Here is an 18,144-nt window from a genome sequence, read left to right as displayed (position 1 = left end):
GTGTTAGTGCTGGGTAATGACTAGCGGTGTTGTTCCCACAGAGGACAGGAGAGCAGTGTTAGTGCTGGGTAATGACTAGCGGTGTTGTTCCCACAGAGGACAGGAGAGCAGTGTTAGTGCTGGGTAATGTCTAGAGGTGTTGTTCCCACAGAGGACAGGAGAGCAGTGTTAGTGCTGGGTAATGACTAGCGGTGTTGTTCCCACAGAGGACAGGAGAGCAGTGTTAGTGCTGGGTAATGTCTAGCAGTGTTGTTCCCACAGAGGACAGGAGAGCAGTGTTAGTGCTGGGTAATGTCTAGCAGTGTTGTTCCCACAGAGGACAGGAGAGCAGTGTTAGTGCTGGGTAATGTCTAGCAGTGTTGTTCCCACAGAGGACAGGAGAGCAGTGTTAGTGCTGGGTAATGACTAGAAGTGTTGTTCCCACAGAGGACAGGAGAGCAGTGTTAGTGCTGGGTAATTACTAGCGGTGTTGTTCCCACAGAGGACAGGAGAGCAGTGTTAGTGCTGGGTAATGACTAGCGGTGTTGTTCCCACAGAGGACAGGAGAGCAGTGTTAGTGCTGGGTAATGTCTAGCAGTGTTGTTCCCACAGAGGACAGGAGAGCAGTGTTAGTGCTGGGTAATGACTAGAGGTGTTGTTCCCACAGAGGACAGGAGAGCAGTGTTAGTGCTGGGTAATGACTAGAGGTGTTGTTCCCACAGAGGACAGGAGAGCAGTGTTAGTGCTGGGTAATGACTAGCGGTGTTGTTCCCACAGAGGACAGGAGAGCAGTGTTAGTGCTGGGTAATGACTAGCGGTGTTGTTCCCACAGAGGACAGGAGAGCAGTGTTAGTGCTGGGTAATGACTAGAGGTGTTGTTCCCACAGAGGACAGGAGAGCAGTGTTAGTGCTGGGTAATGACTAGAGGTGTTGTTCCCACAGAGGACAGGAGAGCAGTGTTAGTGCTGGGTAATGACTAGAGGTGTTGTTCCCACAGAGGACAGGAGAGCAGTGTTAGTGCTGGGTAATGTCTAGCAGTGTTGTTCCCACAGAGGACAGGAGAGCAGTGTTAGTGCTGGGTAATGACTAGCGGTGTTGTTCCCACAGAGGACAGGAGAGCAGTGTTAGTGCTGGGTAATGACTAGCGGTGTTGTTCCCACAGAGGACAGGAGAGCAGTGTTAGTGCTGGGTAATGTCTAGAGGTGTTGTTCCCACAGAGGACAGGAGAGCAGTGTTAGTGCTGGGTAATGACTAGCGGTGTTGTTCCCACAGAGGACAGGAGAGCAGTGTTAGTGCTGGGTAATGTCTAGCAGTGTTGTTCCCACAGAGGACAGGAGAGCAGTGTTAGTGCTGGGTAATGTCTAGCAGTGTTGTTCCCACAGAGGACAGGAGAGCAGTGTTAGTGCTGGGTAATGTCTAGCAGTGTTGTTCCCACAGAGGACAGGAGAGCAGTGTTAGTGCTGGGTAATGACTAGAAGTGTTGTTCCCACAGAGGACAGGAGAGCAGTGTTAGTGCTGGGTAATTACTAGCGGTGTTGTTCCCACAGAGGACAGGAGAGCAGTGTTAGTGCTGGGTAATGACTAGCGGTGTTGTTCCCACAGAGGACAGGAGAGCAGTGTTAGTGCTCGGTAATGTCTAGCAGTGTTGTTCCCACAGAGGACAGGAGAGCAGTGTTAGTGCTGGGTAATGACTAGAGGTGTTGTTCCCACAGAGGACAGGAGAGCAGTGTTAGTGCTGGGTAATGACTAGAGGTGTTGTTCCCACAGAGGACAGGAGAGCAGTGTTAGTGCTGGGTAATGACTAGCGGTGTTGTTCCCACAGAGGACAGGAGAGCAGTGTTAGTGCTGGGTAATGTCTAGCAGTGTTGTTCCCACAGAGGACAGGAGAGCAGTGTTAGTGCTGGGGAATGTCTAGCAGTGTTGTTCCCACAGAGGACAGGAGAGCAGTGTTAGTGCTGGGTAATGTCTAGCAGTGTTGTTCCCACAGAGGACAGGAGAGCAGTGTTAGTGCTGGGTAATGTCTAGCAGTGTTGTTCCCACAGAGGACAGGAGAGCAGTGTTAGTGCTGGGTAATGTTAAGCAGTGTTGTTCCCACAGAGGACAGGGGAGCAGTGTTAGTGCTGGGTAATGTCTAGCAGTGTTGTTCCCACAGAGGACAGGAGAGCAGTGTTAGTGCTGGGTAATGACTAGCGGTGTTGTTCCCACAGAGGACAGGAGAGCAGTGTTAGTGCTGGGTAATGACTAGAGGTGTTGTTCCCACAGAGGACAGGAGAGCAGTGTTAGTGCTGGGTAATGACTAGAGGTGTTGTTCCCACAGAGGACAGGAGAGCAGTGTTAGTGCTGGGTAATGACTAGCGGTGTTGTTCCCACAGAGGACAGGAGAGCAGTGTTAGTGCTGGGTAATGACTAGAGGTGTTGTTCCCACAGAGGACAGGAGAGCAGTGTTAGTGCTGGGTAATGACTAGAGGTGTTGTTCCCACAGAGGACAGGAGAGCAGTGTTAGTGCTGGGTAATGACTAGCGGTGTTGTTCCCACAGAGGACAGGAGAGCAGTGTTAGTGCTGGGTAATGTCTAGCAGTGTTGTTCCCACAGAGGACAGGAGAGCAGTGTAAGTGTTGGGTAATGTCTAGCAGTGTTGTTCCCACAGAGGACAGGAGAGCAGTGTTAGTGCTGGGTAATGTCTAGCAGTGTTGTTCCCACAGAGGACAGGAGAGCAGTGTTAGTGCTGGGTAATGACTAGAGGTGTTGTTCCCACAGAGGACAGGAGAGCAGTGTTAGTGCTGGGTAATGACTAGCGGTGTTGTTCCCACAGAGGACAGGAGAGCAGTGTTAGTGCTGGGTAATGACTAGCGGTGTTGTTCCCACAGAGGACAGGAGAGCAGTGTTAGTGCTGGGTAATGTCTAGCAGTGTTGTTCCCACAGAGGACAGGAGAGCAGTGTTAGTGCTGGGTAATGACTAGAGGTGTTGTTCCCACAGAGGACAGGAGAGCAGTGTTAGTGCTGGGTAATGACTAGAGGTGTTGTTCCCACAGAGGACAGGAGAGCAGTGTTAGTGCTGGGTAATGACTAGCGGTGTTGTTCCCACAGAGGACAGGAGAGCAGTGTTAGTGCTGGGTAATGACTAGCGGTGTTGTTCCCACAGAGGACAGGAGAGCAGTGTTAGTGCTGGGTAATGACTAGAGGTGTTGTTCCCACAGAGGACAGGAGAGCAGTGTTAGTGCTGGGTAATGACTAGCGGTGTTGTTCCCACAGAGGACAGGAGAGCAGTGTTAGTGCTGGGTAATGACTAGAGGTGTTGTTCCCACAGAGGACAGGAGAGCAGTGTTAGTGCTGGGTAATGACTAGAGGTGTTGTTCCCACAGAGGACAGGAGAGCAGTGTTAGTGCTGGGTAATGACTAGCGGTGTTGTTCCCACAGAGGACAGGAGAGCAGTGTTAGTGCTGGGTAATGTCTAGCAGTGTTGTTCCCACAGAGGACAGGAGAGCAGTGTAAGTGCTGGGTAATGTCTAGCAGTGTTGTTCCCACAGAGGACAGGAGAGCAGTGTTAGTGCTGGGTAATGTCTAGCAGTGTTGTTCCCACAGAGGACAGGAGAGCAGTGTTAGTGCTGGGTAATGACTAGAGGTGTTGTTCCCACAGAGGACAGGAGAGCAGTGTTAGTGCTGGGTAATGACTAGCGGTGTTGTTCCCACAGAGGACAGGAGAGCAGTGTTAGTGCTGGGTAATGACTAGCGGTGTTGTTCCCACAGAGGACAGGAGAGCAGTGTTAGTGCTGGGTAATGTCTAGCAGTGTTGTTCCCACAGAGGACAGGAGAGCAGTGTTAGTGCTGGGTAATGACTAGAGGTGTTGTTCCCACAGAGGACAGGAGAGCAGTGTTAGTGCTGGGTAATGACTAGAGGTGTTGTTCCCACAGAGGACAGGAGAGCAGTGTTAGTGCTGGGTAATGACTAGCGGTGTTGTTCCCACAGAGGACAGGGGAGCAGTGTTAGTGCTGGGTAATGTCTAGCAGTGTTGTTCCCACAGAGGACAGGAGAGCAGTGTTAGTGCTGGGTAATGACTAGCGGTGTTGTTCCCACAGAGGACAGGAGAGCAGTGTTAGTGCTGGGTAATGACTAGAGGTGTTGTTCCCACAGAGGACAGGAGAGCAGTGTTAGTGCTGGGTAATGACTAGAGGTGTTGTTCCCACAGAGGACAGGAGAGCAGTGTTAGTGCTGGGTAATGACTAGCGGTGTTGTTCCCACAGAGGACAGGAGAGCAGTGTTAGTGCTGGGTAATGACTAGAGGTGTTGTTCCCACAGAGGACAGGAGAGCAGTGTTAGTGCTGGGTAATGACTAGAGGTGTTGTTCCCACAGAGGACAGGAGAGCAGTGTTAGTGCTGGGTAATGACTAGCGGTGTTGTTCCCACAGAGGACAGGAGAGCAGTGTTAGTGCTGGGTAATGTCTAGCAGTGTTGTTCCCACAGAGGACAGGAGAGCAGTGTAAGTGCTGGGTAATGTCTAGCAGTGTTGTTCCCACAGAGGACAGGAGAGCAGTGTTAGTGCTGGGTAATGTCTAGCAGTGTTGTTCCCACAGAGGACAGGAGAGCAGTGTTAGTGCTGGGTAATGACTAGAGGTGTTGTTCCCACAGAGGACAGGAGAGCAGTGTTAGTGCTGGGTAATGACTAGCGGTGTTGTTCCCACAGAGGACAGGAGAGCAGTGTTAGTGCTGGGTAATGACTAGCGGTGTTGTTCCCACAGAGGACAGGAGAGCAGTGTTAGTGCTGGGTAATGTCTAGCAGTGTTGTTCCCACAGAGGACAGGAGAGCAGTGTTAGTGCTGGGTAATGACTAGAGGTGTTGTTCCCACAGAGGACAGGAGAGCAGTGTTAGTGCTGGGTAATGACTAGAGGTGTTGTTCCCACAGAGGACAGGAGAGCAGTGTTAGTGCTGGGTAATGACTAGCGGTGTTGTTCCCACAGAGGACAGGAGAGCAGTGTTAGTGCTGGGTAATGACTAGCGATGTTGTTCCCACAGAGGACAGGAGAGCAGTGTTAGTGCTGGGTAATGTCTAGCAGTGTTGTTCCCACAGAGGACAGGAGAGCAGTGTTAGTGCTGGGTAATGTTTAGCAGTGTTGTTCCCACAGAGGACAGGAGAGCAGTGTTAGTGCTGGGTAATGACTAGCAGTGTTGTTCCCACAGAGGACAGGGGAGCAGTGTTAGTGCTGGGTAATGTCTAGCAGTGTTGTTCCCACAGAGGACAGGAGAGCAGTGTTAGTGCTGGGTAATGACTAGCGGTGTTGTTCCCACAGAGGACAGGAGAGCAGTGTTAGTGCTGGGTAATGACTAGAGGTGTTGTTCCCACAGAGGACAGGAGAGCAGTGTTAGTGCTGGGTAATGACTAGAGGTGTTGTTCCCACAGAGGACAGGAGAGCAGTGTTAGTGCTGGGTAATGACTAGCGGTGTTGTTCCCACAGAGGACAGGAGAGCAGTGTTAGTGCTGGGTAATGACTAGAGGTGTTGTTCCCACAGAGGACAGGAGAGCAGTGTTAGTGCTGGGTAATGACTAGAGGTGTTGTTCCCACAGAGGACAGGAGAGCAGTGTTAGTGCTGGGTAATGACTAGCGGTGTTGTTCCCACAGAGGACAGGAGAGCAGTGTTAGTGCTGGGTAATGTCTAGCAGTGTTGTTCCCACAGAGGACAGGAGAGCATTGTAAGTGCTGGGTAATGTCTAGCAGTGTTGTTCCCACAGAGGACAGGAGAGCAGTGTTAGTGCTGGGTAATGTCTAGCAGTGTTGTTCCCACAGAGGACAGGAGAGCAGTGTTAGTGCTGGGTAATGACTAGAGGTGTTGTTCCCACAGAGGACAGGAGAGCAGTGTTAGTGCTGGGTAATGACTAGCGGTGTTGTTCCCACAGAGGACAGGAGAGCAGTGTTAGTGCTGGGTAATGACTAGCGGTGTTGTTCCCACAGAGGACAGGAGAGCAGTGTTAGAGTTGGGTAATGTCTAGCAGTGTTGTTCCCACAGAGGACAGGAGAGCAGTGTTAGTGCTGGGTAATGACTAGAGGTGTTGTTCCCACAGAGGACAGGAGAGCAGTGTTAGTGCTGGGTAATGACTAGAGGTGTTGTTCCCACAGAGGACAGGAGAGCAGTGTTAGTGCTGGGTAATGACTAGCGGTGTTGTTCCCACAGAGGACAGGAGAGCAGTGTTAGTGCTGGGTAATGACTAGCGGTGTTGTTCCCACAGAGGACAGGAGAGCAGTGTTAGTGCTGGGTAATGTCTAGCAGTGTTGTTCCCACAGAGGACAGGAGAGCAGTGTTAGTGCTGGGTAATGTCTAGCAGTGTTGTTCCCACAGAGGACAGGAGAGCAGTGTTAGTGCTGGGTAATGTCTAGCAGTGTTGTTCCCACAGAGGACAGGAGAGCAGTGTTAGTGCTGGGTAATGTTAAGCAGTGTTGTTCCCACAGAGGACAGGGGAGCAGTGTTAGTGCTGGGTAATGTCTAGCAGTGTTGTTCCCACAGAGGACAGGAGAGCAGTGTTAGTGCTGGGTAATGACTAGCGGTGTTGTTCCCACAGAGGACAGGAGAGCAGTGTTAGTGCTGGGTAATGACTAGAGGTGTTGTTCCCACAGAGGACAGGAGAGCAGTGTTAGTGCTGGGTAATGACTAGAGGTGTTGTTCCCACAGAGGACAGGAGAGCAGTGTTAGTGCTGGGTAATGACTAGAGGTGTTGTTCCCACAGAGGACAGGAGAGCAGTGTTAGTGCTGGGTAATGACTAGCGGTGTTGTTCCCACAGAGGACAGGAGAGCAGTGTTAGTGCTGGGGAATGACTAGCGGTGTTGTTCCCACAGAGGACAGGAGAGCAGTGTTAGTGCTGGGTAATGACTAGCGGTGTTCTTCCCACAGAGGACAGGAGAGCAGTGTTAGTGCTGGGTAATGTCTAGCAGTGTTGTTCCCACAGAGGACAGGAGAGCAGTGTTAGTGCTGGGTAATGTTAAGCAGTGTTGTTCCCACAGAGGACAGGAGAGCAATGTTAGTGCTGGGTAATGTCTAGCAGTGTTGTTCCCACAGAGGACAGGAGAGCAGTGTTAGTGCTGGGTAATGTTTAGCAGTGTTGTTCCCACAGAGGACAGGAGAGCAGTGTTAGTGCTGGGTAATGACTAGCAGTGTTGTTCCCACAGAGGACAGGAGAGCAGTGTTAGTGCTGGGTAATGTCTAGCAGTGTTGTTCCCACAGAGGACAGGGGAGCAGTGTTAGTGCTGGGTAATGTCTAGCAGTGTTGTTCCCACAGAGGACAGGAGAGCAGTGTTAGTGCTGGGTAATGTCTAGCAATGTTGTTCCCACAGAGGACAGGAGAGCAGTGTTAGTGCTGGGTAATGACTAGAGGTGTTGTTCCCACAGAGGACAGGAGAGCAGTGTTAGTGCTGGGTAATGACTAGCGGTGTTGTTCCCACAGAGGACAGGAGAGCAGTGTTAGTGCTGGGTAATGTTTAGCAGTGTTGTTCCCACAGAGGACAGGAGAGCAGTGTTAGTGCTGGGTAATGACTAGCAGTGTTGTTCCCACAGAGGACAGGAGAGCAGTGTTAGTGCTGGGTAATGTCTAGCAGTGTTGTTCCCACAGAGGACAGGGGAGCAGTGTTAGTGCTGGGTAATGTCTAGCAGTGTTGTTCCCACAGAGGACAGGAGAGCAGTGTTAGTGCTGGGTAATGTCTAGCAATGTTGTTCCCACAGAGGACAGGAGAGCAGTGTTAGTGCTGGGTAATGACTAGAGGTGTTGTTCCCACAGAGGACAGGAGAGCAGTGTTAGTGCTGGGTAATGACTAGCGGTGTTGTTCCCACAGAGGACAGGAGAGCAGTGTTAGTGCTGGGTAATGTCTAGCAGTGTTGTTCCCACAGAGGACAGGAGAGCAGTGTTAGTGCTGGGTAATGTTAAGCAGTGTTGTTCCCACAGAGGACAGGAGAGCAGTGTTAGTGCTGGGTAATGTTAAGCAGTGTTGTTCCCACAGAGGACAGGAGAGCAGTGTTAGTGCTGGGTAATGTCTAGCAGTGTTGTTCCCACAGAGGACAGGAGAGCAGTGTTAGTGCTGGGTAATGTTTAGCAGTGTTGTTCCCACAGAGGACAGGAGAGCAGTGTTAGTGCTGGGTAATGACTAGCAGTGTTGTTCCCACAGAGGACAGGAGAGCAGTGTTAGTGCTGGGTAATGTTAAGCAGTGTTGTTCCCACAGAGGACAGGAGAGCAGTGTTAGTGCTGGGTAATGTCTAGCAGTGTTGTTCCCACAGAGGACAGGAGAGCAGTGTTAGTGCTGGGTAATGTTTAGCAGTGTTGTTCCCACAGAGGACAGGAGAGCAGTGTTAGTGCTGGGTAATGACTAGCAGTGTTGTTCCCACAGAGGACAGGAGAGCAGTGTTAGTGCTGGGTAATGTCTAGCAGTGTTGTTCCCACAGAGGACAGGAGAGCAGTGTTAGTGCTGGGTAATGTCTAGCAATGTTGTTCCCACAGAGGACAGGAGAGCAGTGTTAGTGCTGGGTAATGTTAAGCAGTGTTGTTCCCACAGAGGACAGGAGAGCAGTGTTAGTGCTGGGTAATGACTAGCAGTGTTGTTCCCACAGAGGACAGGAGAGCAGTGTTAGTGCTGGGTAATGTCTAGCAGTGTTGTTCCCACAGAGGACAGGAGAGCAGTGTTAGTGCTGGGTAATGACTAGCAGTGTTGTTCCCACAGAGGACAGGAGAGCAGTGTTAGTGCTGGGTAATGTCTAGCAGTGTTGTTCCCACAGAGGACAGGAGAGCAGTGTTAGTGCTGGGTAATGACTAGCAGTGTTTTTCCCACAGAGGACAGGAGAGCAGTGTTAGTGCTGGGTAATGTTTAACAGTGTTGTTCCCACAGAGGACAGGAGAGCAGTGTTAGTGCTGGGTAATGTCTAGCAGTGTTGTTCCCACAGAGGACAGGAGAGCAGTGTTAGTGCTGGGTAATGTCTAGCAATGTTGTTCCCACAGAGGACAGGAGAGCAGTGTTAGTGCTGGGTAATGTTAAGCAGTGTTGTTCCCACAGAGGACAGGAGAGCAGTGTTAGTGCTGGGTAATGTCTAGCAGTGTTGTTCCCACAGAGGACAGGAGAGCAGTGTTAGTGCTGGGTAATGTCTAGCAGTGTTGTTCCCACAGAGGACAGGAGAGCAGTGTTAGTGCTGGGTAATGTTTAGCAGTGTTGTTCCCACAGAGGACAGGAGAGCAGTGTTAGTGCTGGGTAATGTTAAGCAGTGTTGTTCCCACAGAGGAGAGGAGAGCAGTGTTAGTGCTGGGTAATGTTAAGCAGTGTTGTTCCCACAGAGGAGAGGAGAGCAGTGTTAGTGCTGGGTAATGCTGTGTTTCTGTGTTCTAAGCCGGAGCTGGGCGCTCCCCTCCCGGGTGCTAGGTAATGCAGTGTTTCTGTGTTCTAAGCCGGAGCTGGGCGCTCCCCTCCCGGGTGCTGGGTAATGCAGTGTTTCTGTGTTCTAAGCCGGAGCTGGGCGCTCCCCTCCCGGGTGCTGGGTAATGCAGTGTTTCTGTGTTCTAAGCCGGAGCTGGGCGCTCCCCTCCCGGGTGCTGGGTAATGCAGTGTTTCTGTGTTCTAAGCCGGAGCTGGGCGCTCCCCTCCCGGGTGCTGGGTAATGCAGTGTTTCTGTGTTCTAAGCCGGAGCTGGGCGCTCCCCTCCCGGGTGCTGGGTAATGCAGTGTTTCTGTGTTCTAAGCCGGAGCTGGGCGCTCCCCTCCCGGGTGCTGGGTAATGCAGTGTTTCTGTGTTCTAAGCCGGAGCTGGGCGCTCCCCTCCCGGGTGCTAGGTAATGCAGTGTTTCTGTGTTCTAAGCCGGAGCTGGGCGCTCCCCTCCCGGGTGCTAGGTAATGCAGTGTTTCTGTGTTCTAAGCCGGAGCTGGGCGCTCCCCTCCCGGGTGCTAGGTAATGCAGTGTTTCTGTGTTCTAAGCCGGAGCTGGGCGCTCCCCTCCCGGGTGCTAGGTAATGGTGCAGTTATTATAAAGAGAACATTAAATATTCAGTGAGAGCCAACAGCGTGGATGTACAGAATAGGCATATAGAGGTGTCTTATCCGCTTTGTGTGTGTATGTGTGTGTGTGTGTATGTGTGGTGTGTGTATGTGTATGTGTTTGTGTGGTGTGGTGTGTATGTGTGTATATGTGTGTGGTGTGTGTATGTGTGTATGTGTTCTGTGTGCATGTGTTTGTGTGGTGTGTATGTGTGTATATGTGTGTGGTGTGTGTATGTGTGTGGTATGTGTGTGTGGTGTGTCTGTGTGTGCGTACTATAATTGTGTATGTATACAGTATGTAGGAATATGTGTGTGTGTGTGTGGGTGTGTGTGTGTGGGTCTGTATGTGGGTCTGTATGTGTGTGTGTGTGTGTGTCTGTGTGTGTGTGTGTATGTGTGTGTCTTATCCTGGGTTTGCTCTAAGACTGAGGGGCAGTGCAGAGCTCCTAATTGAAAGGGTTTCAAAGGAAATGGCAGAAGTCAGCATGTTACAACACGCTGAAACTGGACTCTGGTGGACTGTTACAATCAGCAGGAGGCTGAGATCCACCACTGTGTGTGTGTGTGTGTGTGTGTGTGTGTGTGTGTGTGTGTGTGTGTGTGTGTGTGTGTGTGTGTGTGTGTGTGTGTGTGTGTGTGTGTGTGTGTGTGTGTGTGTGTGTGTGTGTGTGTGTGTGTGTGTGTGTGTGTGTGTGTGTGGCGGAATGTAGATGTGTGGGATGGAAGGTGTGTGTGTTTAACAAAGAGCATTCTGAGCGTCTCCCTCTACACTGATAGTGACAGCGGTAAAACCCTGCAGTATTAAACAGGAAAAAGCACACAGCGCATCTCCAACAGGTGACAGGGGCTGGTATTAGGGCTTTCTGAACAAAACACAGCTTTATAAAATATGCATGACATGTCAGGAGCGATGTAGCGGGCTACACACACACACACACACACACACACACACACACACACACACACACACACACACACACACACACACACACACACACACACACACACACACACACACACACACACACACACACACACCACGGCACAGCGCAGCTACGCTAGCTCCAGGAGCCAGATGCTAATGAGGCAAAGCAGTAAGTGTCATGTCAGGCTAGTTGTCTTTTATGTTCTCTCACGTCCTGCTCAGGTGTTTTCCTTCTAACACCCCACACAGGCCACGGCTCAACACGCTGTTGTCTGCCCTTTAAACAAGCCCAACCTACCAACCAACCAATCAGCCATCCAACCAACCAACCAGGGAGGAGAACAGAGAGGCTGTAGGACAGATGTAGGTTTGCATCACTACATGTAGACTACATTGTTATTTAGCTCCTGTCTGCTGAGCAGCAGGAAGCTAGATGTACCTATGGAATCCTGCCATGGCTAACACCTCTAATATAGGTTGAGACTAGATGTACCTATGGAATCCTGCCATGGCTAACACCTCTAATATAGGTTGAGGCTAGATGTACCTATGGAATCCTGCCATGGCTAACACCTCTAATATAGGTTGAGGCAAGATGTACCTATGGAATCCTGCCATGGCTAACACCTCTAATATAGGTTGAGACTAGATGTACCTATGGAATCCTGCCATGGCTAACACCTCTAATATACGTTGAGGCTAGATGTACCTGTGGAATCCTGCCATGGCTAACTCCTCTAATATAGGTTGAGGCTAGATGTACCTATGGAATCCTGCCATGGCTAACACCTCTAATATAGGTTGAGGCTAGATGTACCTATGGAATCCTGCCATGGGTAACACCTCTAATATAGGTTGAGACTAGATGTACCTATGGAATCCTGCCATGGCTAACACCTCTAATATAGGTTGAGGCTAGATGTACCTATGGAATCCTGCCATGGCTAACACCTCTAATATAGGTTGAGGCTAGATGTACCTATGGAATCCTGCCATGGCTAACACCTCTAATATAGGTTGAGGCTAGATGTACCTATGGAATCCTGCCATGGCTAAAACCTCTAATATAGGTTGAGGCTAGATGTACCTATGGAATCCTGCCATGGCTAACACCTCTAATATAGGTTGAGACTAGATGTACCTATGGAATCCTGCCATGGCTAACACCTCTCATATAGGTGGAGGTGTGCTACACACTCACACTCAATACCTACTGAACATACAGTTGGGCAAAAAAGTATTTAGTCAGCCACCAATTGTGCAAGTTCTCCCACTTAAAAAGATGAGAGAGGCCTGTAATTTTCATCATAGGTACACTTCAACTATGACAGATAAAATGAGAAATCACATTGTAGGATTTTTAATGAATTTATTTGCAAATTATGATGGAAAATAAGTATTTGGTCAATAACAAAAGTTTATCTCAATACTTTGTTATATACCTTTGGTTGGCAATGACAGAGGTCAAACGTTTTCTGTAAGTCTTCACAAGGCTTTCACACACTGTTGCTGGTATTTTAGCCCATTCCTCCATGCAGATCTCCTCTAGAGAAGTGATGTTTTGGGGCTGTTGCTGAGCAACACGGACATTCAACTCCCTCCAAAGATTTTCTATGGGGTTGAGATCTGGAGACTGGCTAGGCCACTCCAGGACCTTGAAATGCTTCTTACGAAGCCACTCCTTCGTTGCCCGTGCGGTGTGTTTGGGATCATTGTCATGCTGAAAGACCCAGCCACGTTTCATCTTCAATGCCCTTGCTGATGGAAGGAGGTTTTCACTCAAAATCTCACGATACATGGCCCCATTCATTCTTTCCTTTACACGGATCAGTCGTCCTGGTCCCTTTGCAGAAAAACAGCCCCAAAGCATGATGCTTCCACCCCCATGCTTCACAGTAGGTATGGTGTTCTTTGGATGCAACTCAGCATTCTTTGTCCTCCAAACACGACGAGTTGAGTTTTTACCAAAAAGTTATATTTTGGTTTCATCTGACCATATGACATTCTCCCAATCTTCTTCTGGATCATCCAAATGCTCTCTAGCAAACTTCAGACGGGCCTGGACAAGTACTGGCTTAAGCAGGGGGACACGTCTGGCACTGCAGGATTTGAGTCCCTGGTGGCGTAGTGTGTTACTGAGGGTAGGCTTTGTTATTTTGGTCCCAGCTCTCTGCAGGTCATTCACTAGGTCCCCCCGAGTGGTTCTGGGATTTTTGCTCACCGTTCTTATGATCATTTTGACCCCACGGGGTGAGATCTTGCGTGGAGCCCCATATCGAGGGAGATTATCAGTGGTCTTGTATGTCTTCCATTTCCTAATAATTGCTCCCACAGTTGTTTTCTTCAAACCAAGCTGCTTATTGCAGATTCAGTCTTCCCAGCCTGGTGCAGGTCTACAATTTTGTTTCTGGTGTCCGTTGACAACTCTTTGGTCTTGGCCATAGTGGAGTTTGGAGTGTGACTGTTTGAGGTTGTGGACAGGTGTCTTTTATACTGATAACATGTTCAAAAAGGTGCCATTAATACAGGTAACGAGTGGAGTACAGAGAAGCCTCTTAGAGATGAAGTTACAGGTCTGTGAGAGCCAGAAATCTTGCTTGTTTGTAGGTGAACAAATACTTATTTTCCACCATAATTTGCAAATAAATTCATTAAAAATCATACAATGTGATTTTCTGGATTTTTTTTCTCATTTTGTCTGTCATAGTTGAAGTGTACCTATGATGAAAATTACAGGCCTCTCCCAGCTTTTTAAGTAGGAGAATTTGCACAATTGGTGGCTGACTAAATACTTTTTTGCCCCACTGTACTTGCTTATTAGCCGGCACTGAGGCAAGCAGCACCGACAGACAGACAGACAGACAGACAGACAGAGGCTAGACAGACAGACAGACAGACAGACAGACAGACAGACAGACTCCAGGAGCTGGGATCTGCTCCATTTAAATGAGAATAAACAACGACCCAATTACCAGACCAGAGCAGCTCCTACTGTAAAGCCTGCGTTTTAAGTTTTTACCAACCAAAGACCATCATCCCAGCACACTGCAGCATACCAGGACACAAACAGATGTAAAGGGAGACTGACTGCCAACTAGTGTATGGAGATTGTACAGTGCTTATGGAGAAATCGGATGTCATCGTTTGAGAATAAAGGGAGAAGTTCAGCTGTCGAGAGGAGTAGCTCAGATAAAGGAAGCAGTGAAAACTGAAACTAGAAGAAAATAACAACCATGGATAACGTGTGTGTGTGTGTGTGTGTGTGTGTGTGTGTGTGTGTGTGTGTGTGTGTGTGTGTGTGTGTGTGTGTGTGTGTGTGTGTGTGTGTGTGTGTGTGTGTGTGTGTGTGTGTGTGCGCTTGCGTGTTGGCTATATTGAACGTCAGCGAGGAGATGCTAAAACTCAAAGAGACAAGAGAAAGTCAACAAGAAGAAAGAAAGAAAGAGGCCAAACAGTCAGCGGTCAGTCTCTTCCCCACCTCAGGCACGGATAACCACAGTGAACTTCACATGAACACAAACCTCTGTGACCTGCCCTTGCTTGCTGTTAAGTTTATATTGTGCTTGTTGACAAGGTTTGGCCAGTTCAAGACACTCTCAATGATTTTCCGTTGTACTAATCACCTGGACATCAAAACAACACAAAATTGAAAAGATAATATGTGCAAATCTGCAACCAAATGGCCCTAAATGGAGACATGCCAGTCACAGCACAACAACAGGAAGTGATGCCTGTCACAGTCACAATAACAGGAAGTGATGTAAGGTCCTTACATCCTCCCAGCCTTTGCCAGGTGTATAGGAGATTACTTCTAGGACGGGGTTGGCCAGGTATCCGTCACTGTCGAAAGAGTAGTCTCTGCCACCCAACGTGATGTTGCTGAAATACCTGACATTGGGAAACAGGGGGCGGGGTAAGGGGGGAGGGAGAGAGGGAGAGAGGGAGAAAGAGAGTCAGACGGTGCAGTGAGTGAGACTTCTGGGCCACAGATGAACTGCCCCCTCAGATTTCTCATGTAAAAAAAAAAATGAAAGTTAAAAATGTTTATGTTTTTTCTCTGTAATTCTACTAGCCACCTAGACATTTTATGAAATTGGCGTTAGCTAGCCCAGATTGGTTCCCTACCTCATAACTAGCTCCCAATAAGCCATTTCAGGCTGTTCATCAAGTTAAGCTAGCTTATCTAACTATCTTATCTGGCACGCCTGCTGGCAAGGTTGATAGACTTTAGAAAAGCAAGCAGTTACTAAATGTACTGAATAACCCTCACATTCCTTTCAATTTTAAGCAAAGATGCATAGAAACATATTTAGTTTCTTTAAAAAAAACACCATTCAGGTCAAGAAGTATGCTTAGATACTGTATGCATAAATACATACAGTTGAAGTCGGAAGTTTACATACACCTTAGCCAAATACATTTCAACTTTTCACAATTCCTGACATTTAGTCCTAGTAAAAATTCCCTTTCTTAGGTCAATTAGGATCACCACTTCATTTTAAGAATGTGAAATGTCAGAATGATAGTAGAGAGAATGATTTATTTCAGCTTTTATTTCTTTCATCACATTCCCAGTGGGTCAGAAGTTTACATACACTCAATTGGTATTTGGCAGCATTGCCTTTAAATTGTTGAACTTGGGTCAAACGTTTTGGGTAGCCTTCCAAAAGCTTCCCACAATAAGTTGGGTGAATTTTGGCCCATTCCTCCTGACAGAGCTGGTGTAACTGAGTCAGGTTGGTAGGCCTCCTTGCTCACACACTCTTTTTCAGTTCTGCCCCCACATTTTTTCTATAGGATTGAGGTCAGGGCATTGTGATGGCCACTCCAATACCTTGACATTGTTGTCCTTAAGCCATTTTGCCACAACTTTGGAAGTATGCTTGGGGTCATTGTCCTTTTGGAAGACCCATTTGAGACCAAGCTTTAACTTCCTGACTGATGTCTTGAGATGTTGCTTCAATATATCCACCTAATTGTCCTACCTCATGATGCCATTTATTTTGTGAAGTGCACCAGCCCCTCCTGCAGCAAAGCACCCCTACAACATGATGCTGCCACCCCCGTGCTTCACGGTTGGGAAGGTGTTCTACGGCTTGCAAGCCTCCCCCTTTCTCCTCCAAACATAATTATGGTCATTATGGCCAAACAGTTCTATTTTTATTTCTTCAAACCAGAGGACATTTCTCCAAAAAGTACGATCTTTGTCCCCATGTGCAGTTGCAAACCGTAGTCTGGCTTTTGAGCAGTGGCTTCTTCCTTGCTGACCGGCCTTTCAGGTTATGTCGATATAGGACTCGTTTTACTGTGGATATAGATACTTTTGTACCTGTTTCCTCCAGCATCTTCACAAGGTCCTTTGCTGTTGTTCTGGGATTGATTTTCACTTTTCGCACCACAGTACGTTCATCTCTAGGAGACAGAACGCGTCTCCTTCCTGAGTGGTATAACGGCTGCGTGGTCCCATGGTGTTTAAACTTCCGTACTATTGTTTGTACAGATGAACGTGGTACCTTCAGGCATTTGGAAATTGCTCCCAAGGATGAACCAGACTTGTGGAGGTCTACAATTTTTTTTCTGAGGTCTTGGCTGATTTCTTTTGATTTTCCCATGATGTCAAGCAAAGAGGCACTGAGTTTGAAGGTAGGCCTTGAAATACATCCACAGGTACACCTCCAATTGACTCAAATTATGTCAATTAGCCTATCAGAACTTCTAAAGCCATGACATCATTTTCTGGAATTTCCCAAGCTGTTTAAAGGCACAGTCAACTTAGTGTATGTACACTTCTGACCCACTGGAATTGTGATACAGTGAATTATAAGGGAAATAATATGTCTGTAAACAATTTTTGGAAAAATTACTTGTGTCATGCACAAAATAGATATCCTAATCGACTTGCCAAAACTATTGTTTGTTAACAAGAAATTTGTGGAATGGTTGAAAAATTTGTTTTAATGACTCCAACCTAAGTGTATGTAAACTTCCGACTTCAACTGTATATATATATATATATTTATATTTTACATAGAATTAAGCATAATGATTATGGCTCTGGATTGCAGGAAAAAGCTTTTTCAGGTATTTGAAAAATTCTAAATTCTCCAACTTTAGGACGAGGGGCCTAGCCCCACTCCGGACCACCCCCCAGCCATCCTTTAATACTTTGTGCCCCCCTCCAATTTTTGGGGTACATGACACCCCTGCTGGGCCATGTAAATGTCTGCAGACCACATTACCAGACATCAGAGTGGTCAGTGTGGATCTTTGAAGTGACACACCTGTATCCCCAGGGGCCTTGCGTATTCTCAACTTATTTTGTTAATAAGACAAGGCAGTGTTTATGCCCGTTGCGTCATCATGTCATCCCAGTGTATTTAGCTCATATGACAATAGATCATCAGAGAGAATCCAGGTAGGATGCAGTTCCAGCCAGTGAACAGCAGGCAGCAGTATGTAAGGTGCTATCTGTCATCAGTTGCTTTTCCTGTTCTTTATATTCTCCTTTTGGAACCATTTGGCTGTATCTTCTATTTGCATACCTAATCCTCTTTAAAAAATCTATGTCATTTAGCAGACACTCTTATCCAGAGTGATTTACAGGAGCAATTACATTTAAGTGCCTTGCTCAAGGGCACAGATTTTTCACCTAGTTGGTTCAGGGATTTGAACGAGTGAGCTTTTGGTTATTGGCCCAATGCTCTTAACCACTAGGCTACGTGCTGCCCTATGCAGCGCTTGTCCTCTTTACCCTCACCCCAACCACCTCCTATGCTCCCCCTTTTCCCCTCTACATCCATCCCTCCTCCCCCTCACCTCATCCTCCCCCGCACCCTGTGTGTTTGATTGGATTCCGTCATGCAGTTGGTGACAAAGTTTGGCCCTCCAGAGGCCCCATAGTCACGGCGCAGTGCCACCGCTCCGTGGGTCAGTATGGACACGCCCCGGGCGATCCTCATGCGGGGCTTGTCCTTCCAGCCCTGCGGACGCACGGCGAATAGGGCCCTGGGAAGACCCTCCATGCCAAGGCCGGACAGGGCTGGCCCCACAGCGAACCACATGTGAGAGGGTCCAGCCTGACCTGCGGCCCAGGCTGCTTTAAACACCAGCTCGGCCTCCTCCTGGGAACAGTAGAGCAGACGTACCTGGTGGAGGGGAATACAGGGGAGGAGGAGAGGGGAGATACATGGGTACATAGTGAGATAAGGGGTAAGGGGAGAGAGAGAGACAGAAGGCCTGAGA

At 48.5% G+C, this 18,144-nt stretch overlaps 1 protein-coding gene across 1 annotated transcript in view; it reads right to left on the bottom strand.

Moving 5' to 3' along the window:
- Nucleotides 1–18,144, bottom strand: part of LOC129841915 (glutamate receptor ionotropic, NMDA 2D) — a 180,956-nt gene that overhangs the window by 104,174 nt on the left and 58,638 nt on the right. Inside the window, exons 5-6 of the mRNA XM_055910277.1 lie at nucleotides 17,719–18,047; nucleotides 14,676–14,790 (exon numbers count right to left, since the gene is read on the bottom strand). Of these exons, the coding sequence (XP_055766252.1) occupies nucleotides 14,676–14,790; nucleotides 17,719–18,047 (444 nt within the window). The remainder of the gene's footprint in view (nucleotides 1–14,675; nucleotides 14,791–17,718; nucleotides 18,048–18,144) is intronic.

The sequence above is a fragment of the Salvelinus fontinalis genome, unplaced genomic scaffold (genome assembly GCF_029448725.1).
Source record: "Salvelinus fontinalis isolate EN_2023a unplaced genomic scaffold, ASM2944872v1 scaffold_0002, whole genome shotgun sequence".
Classification (NCBI taxonomy): Eukaryota; Metazoa; Chordata; class Actinopteri; order Salmoniformes; family Salmonidae; genus Salvelinus; species Salvelinus fontinalis.
The sequence above is the reverse complement of the archived record's forward strand: the minus strand, read 5'-3'. Positions and strand labels throughout refer to the sequence as shown.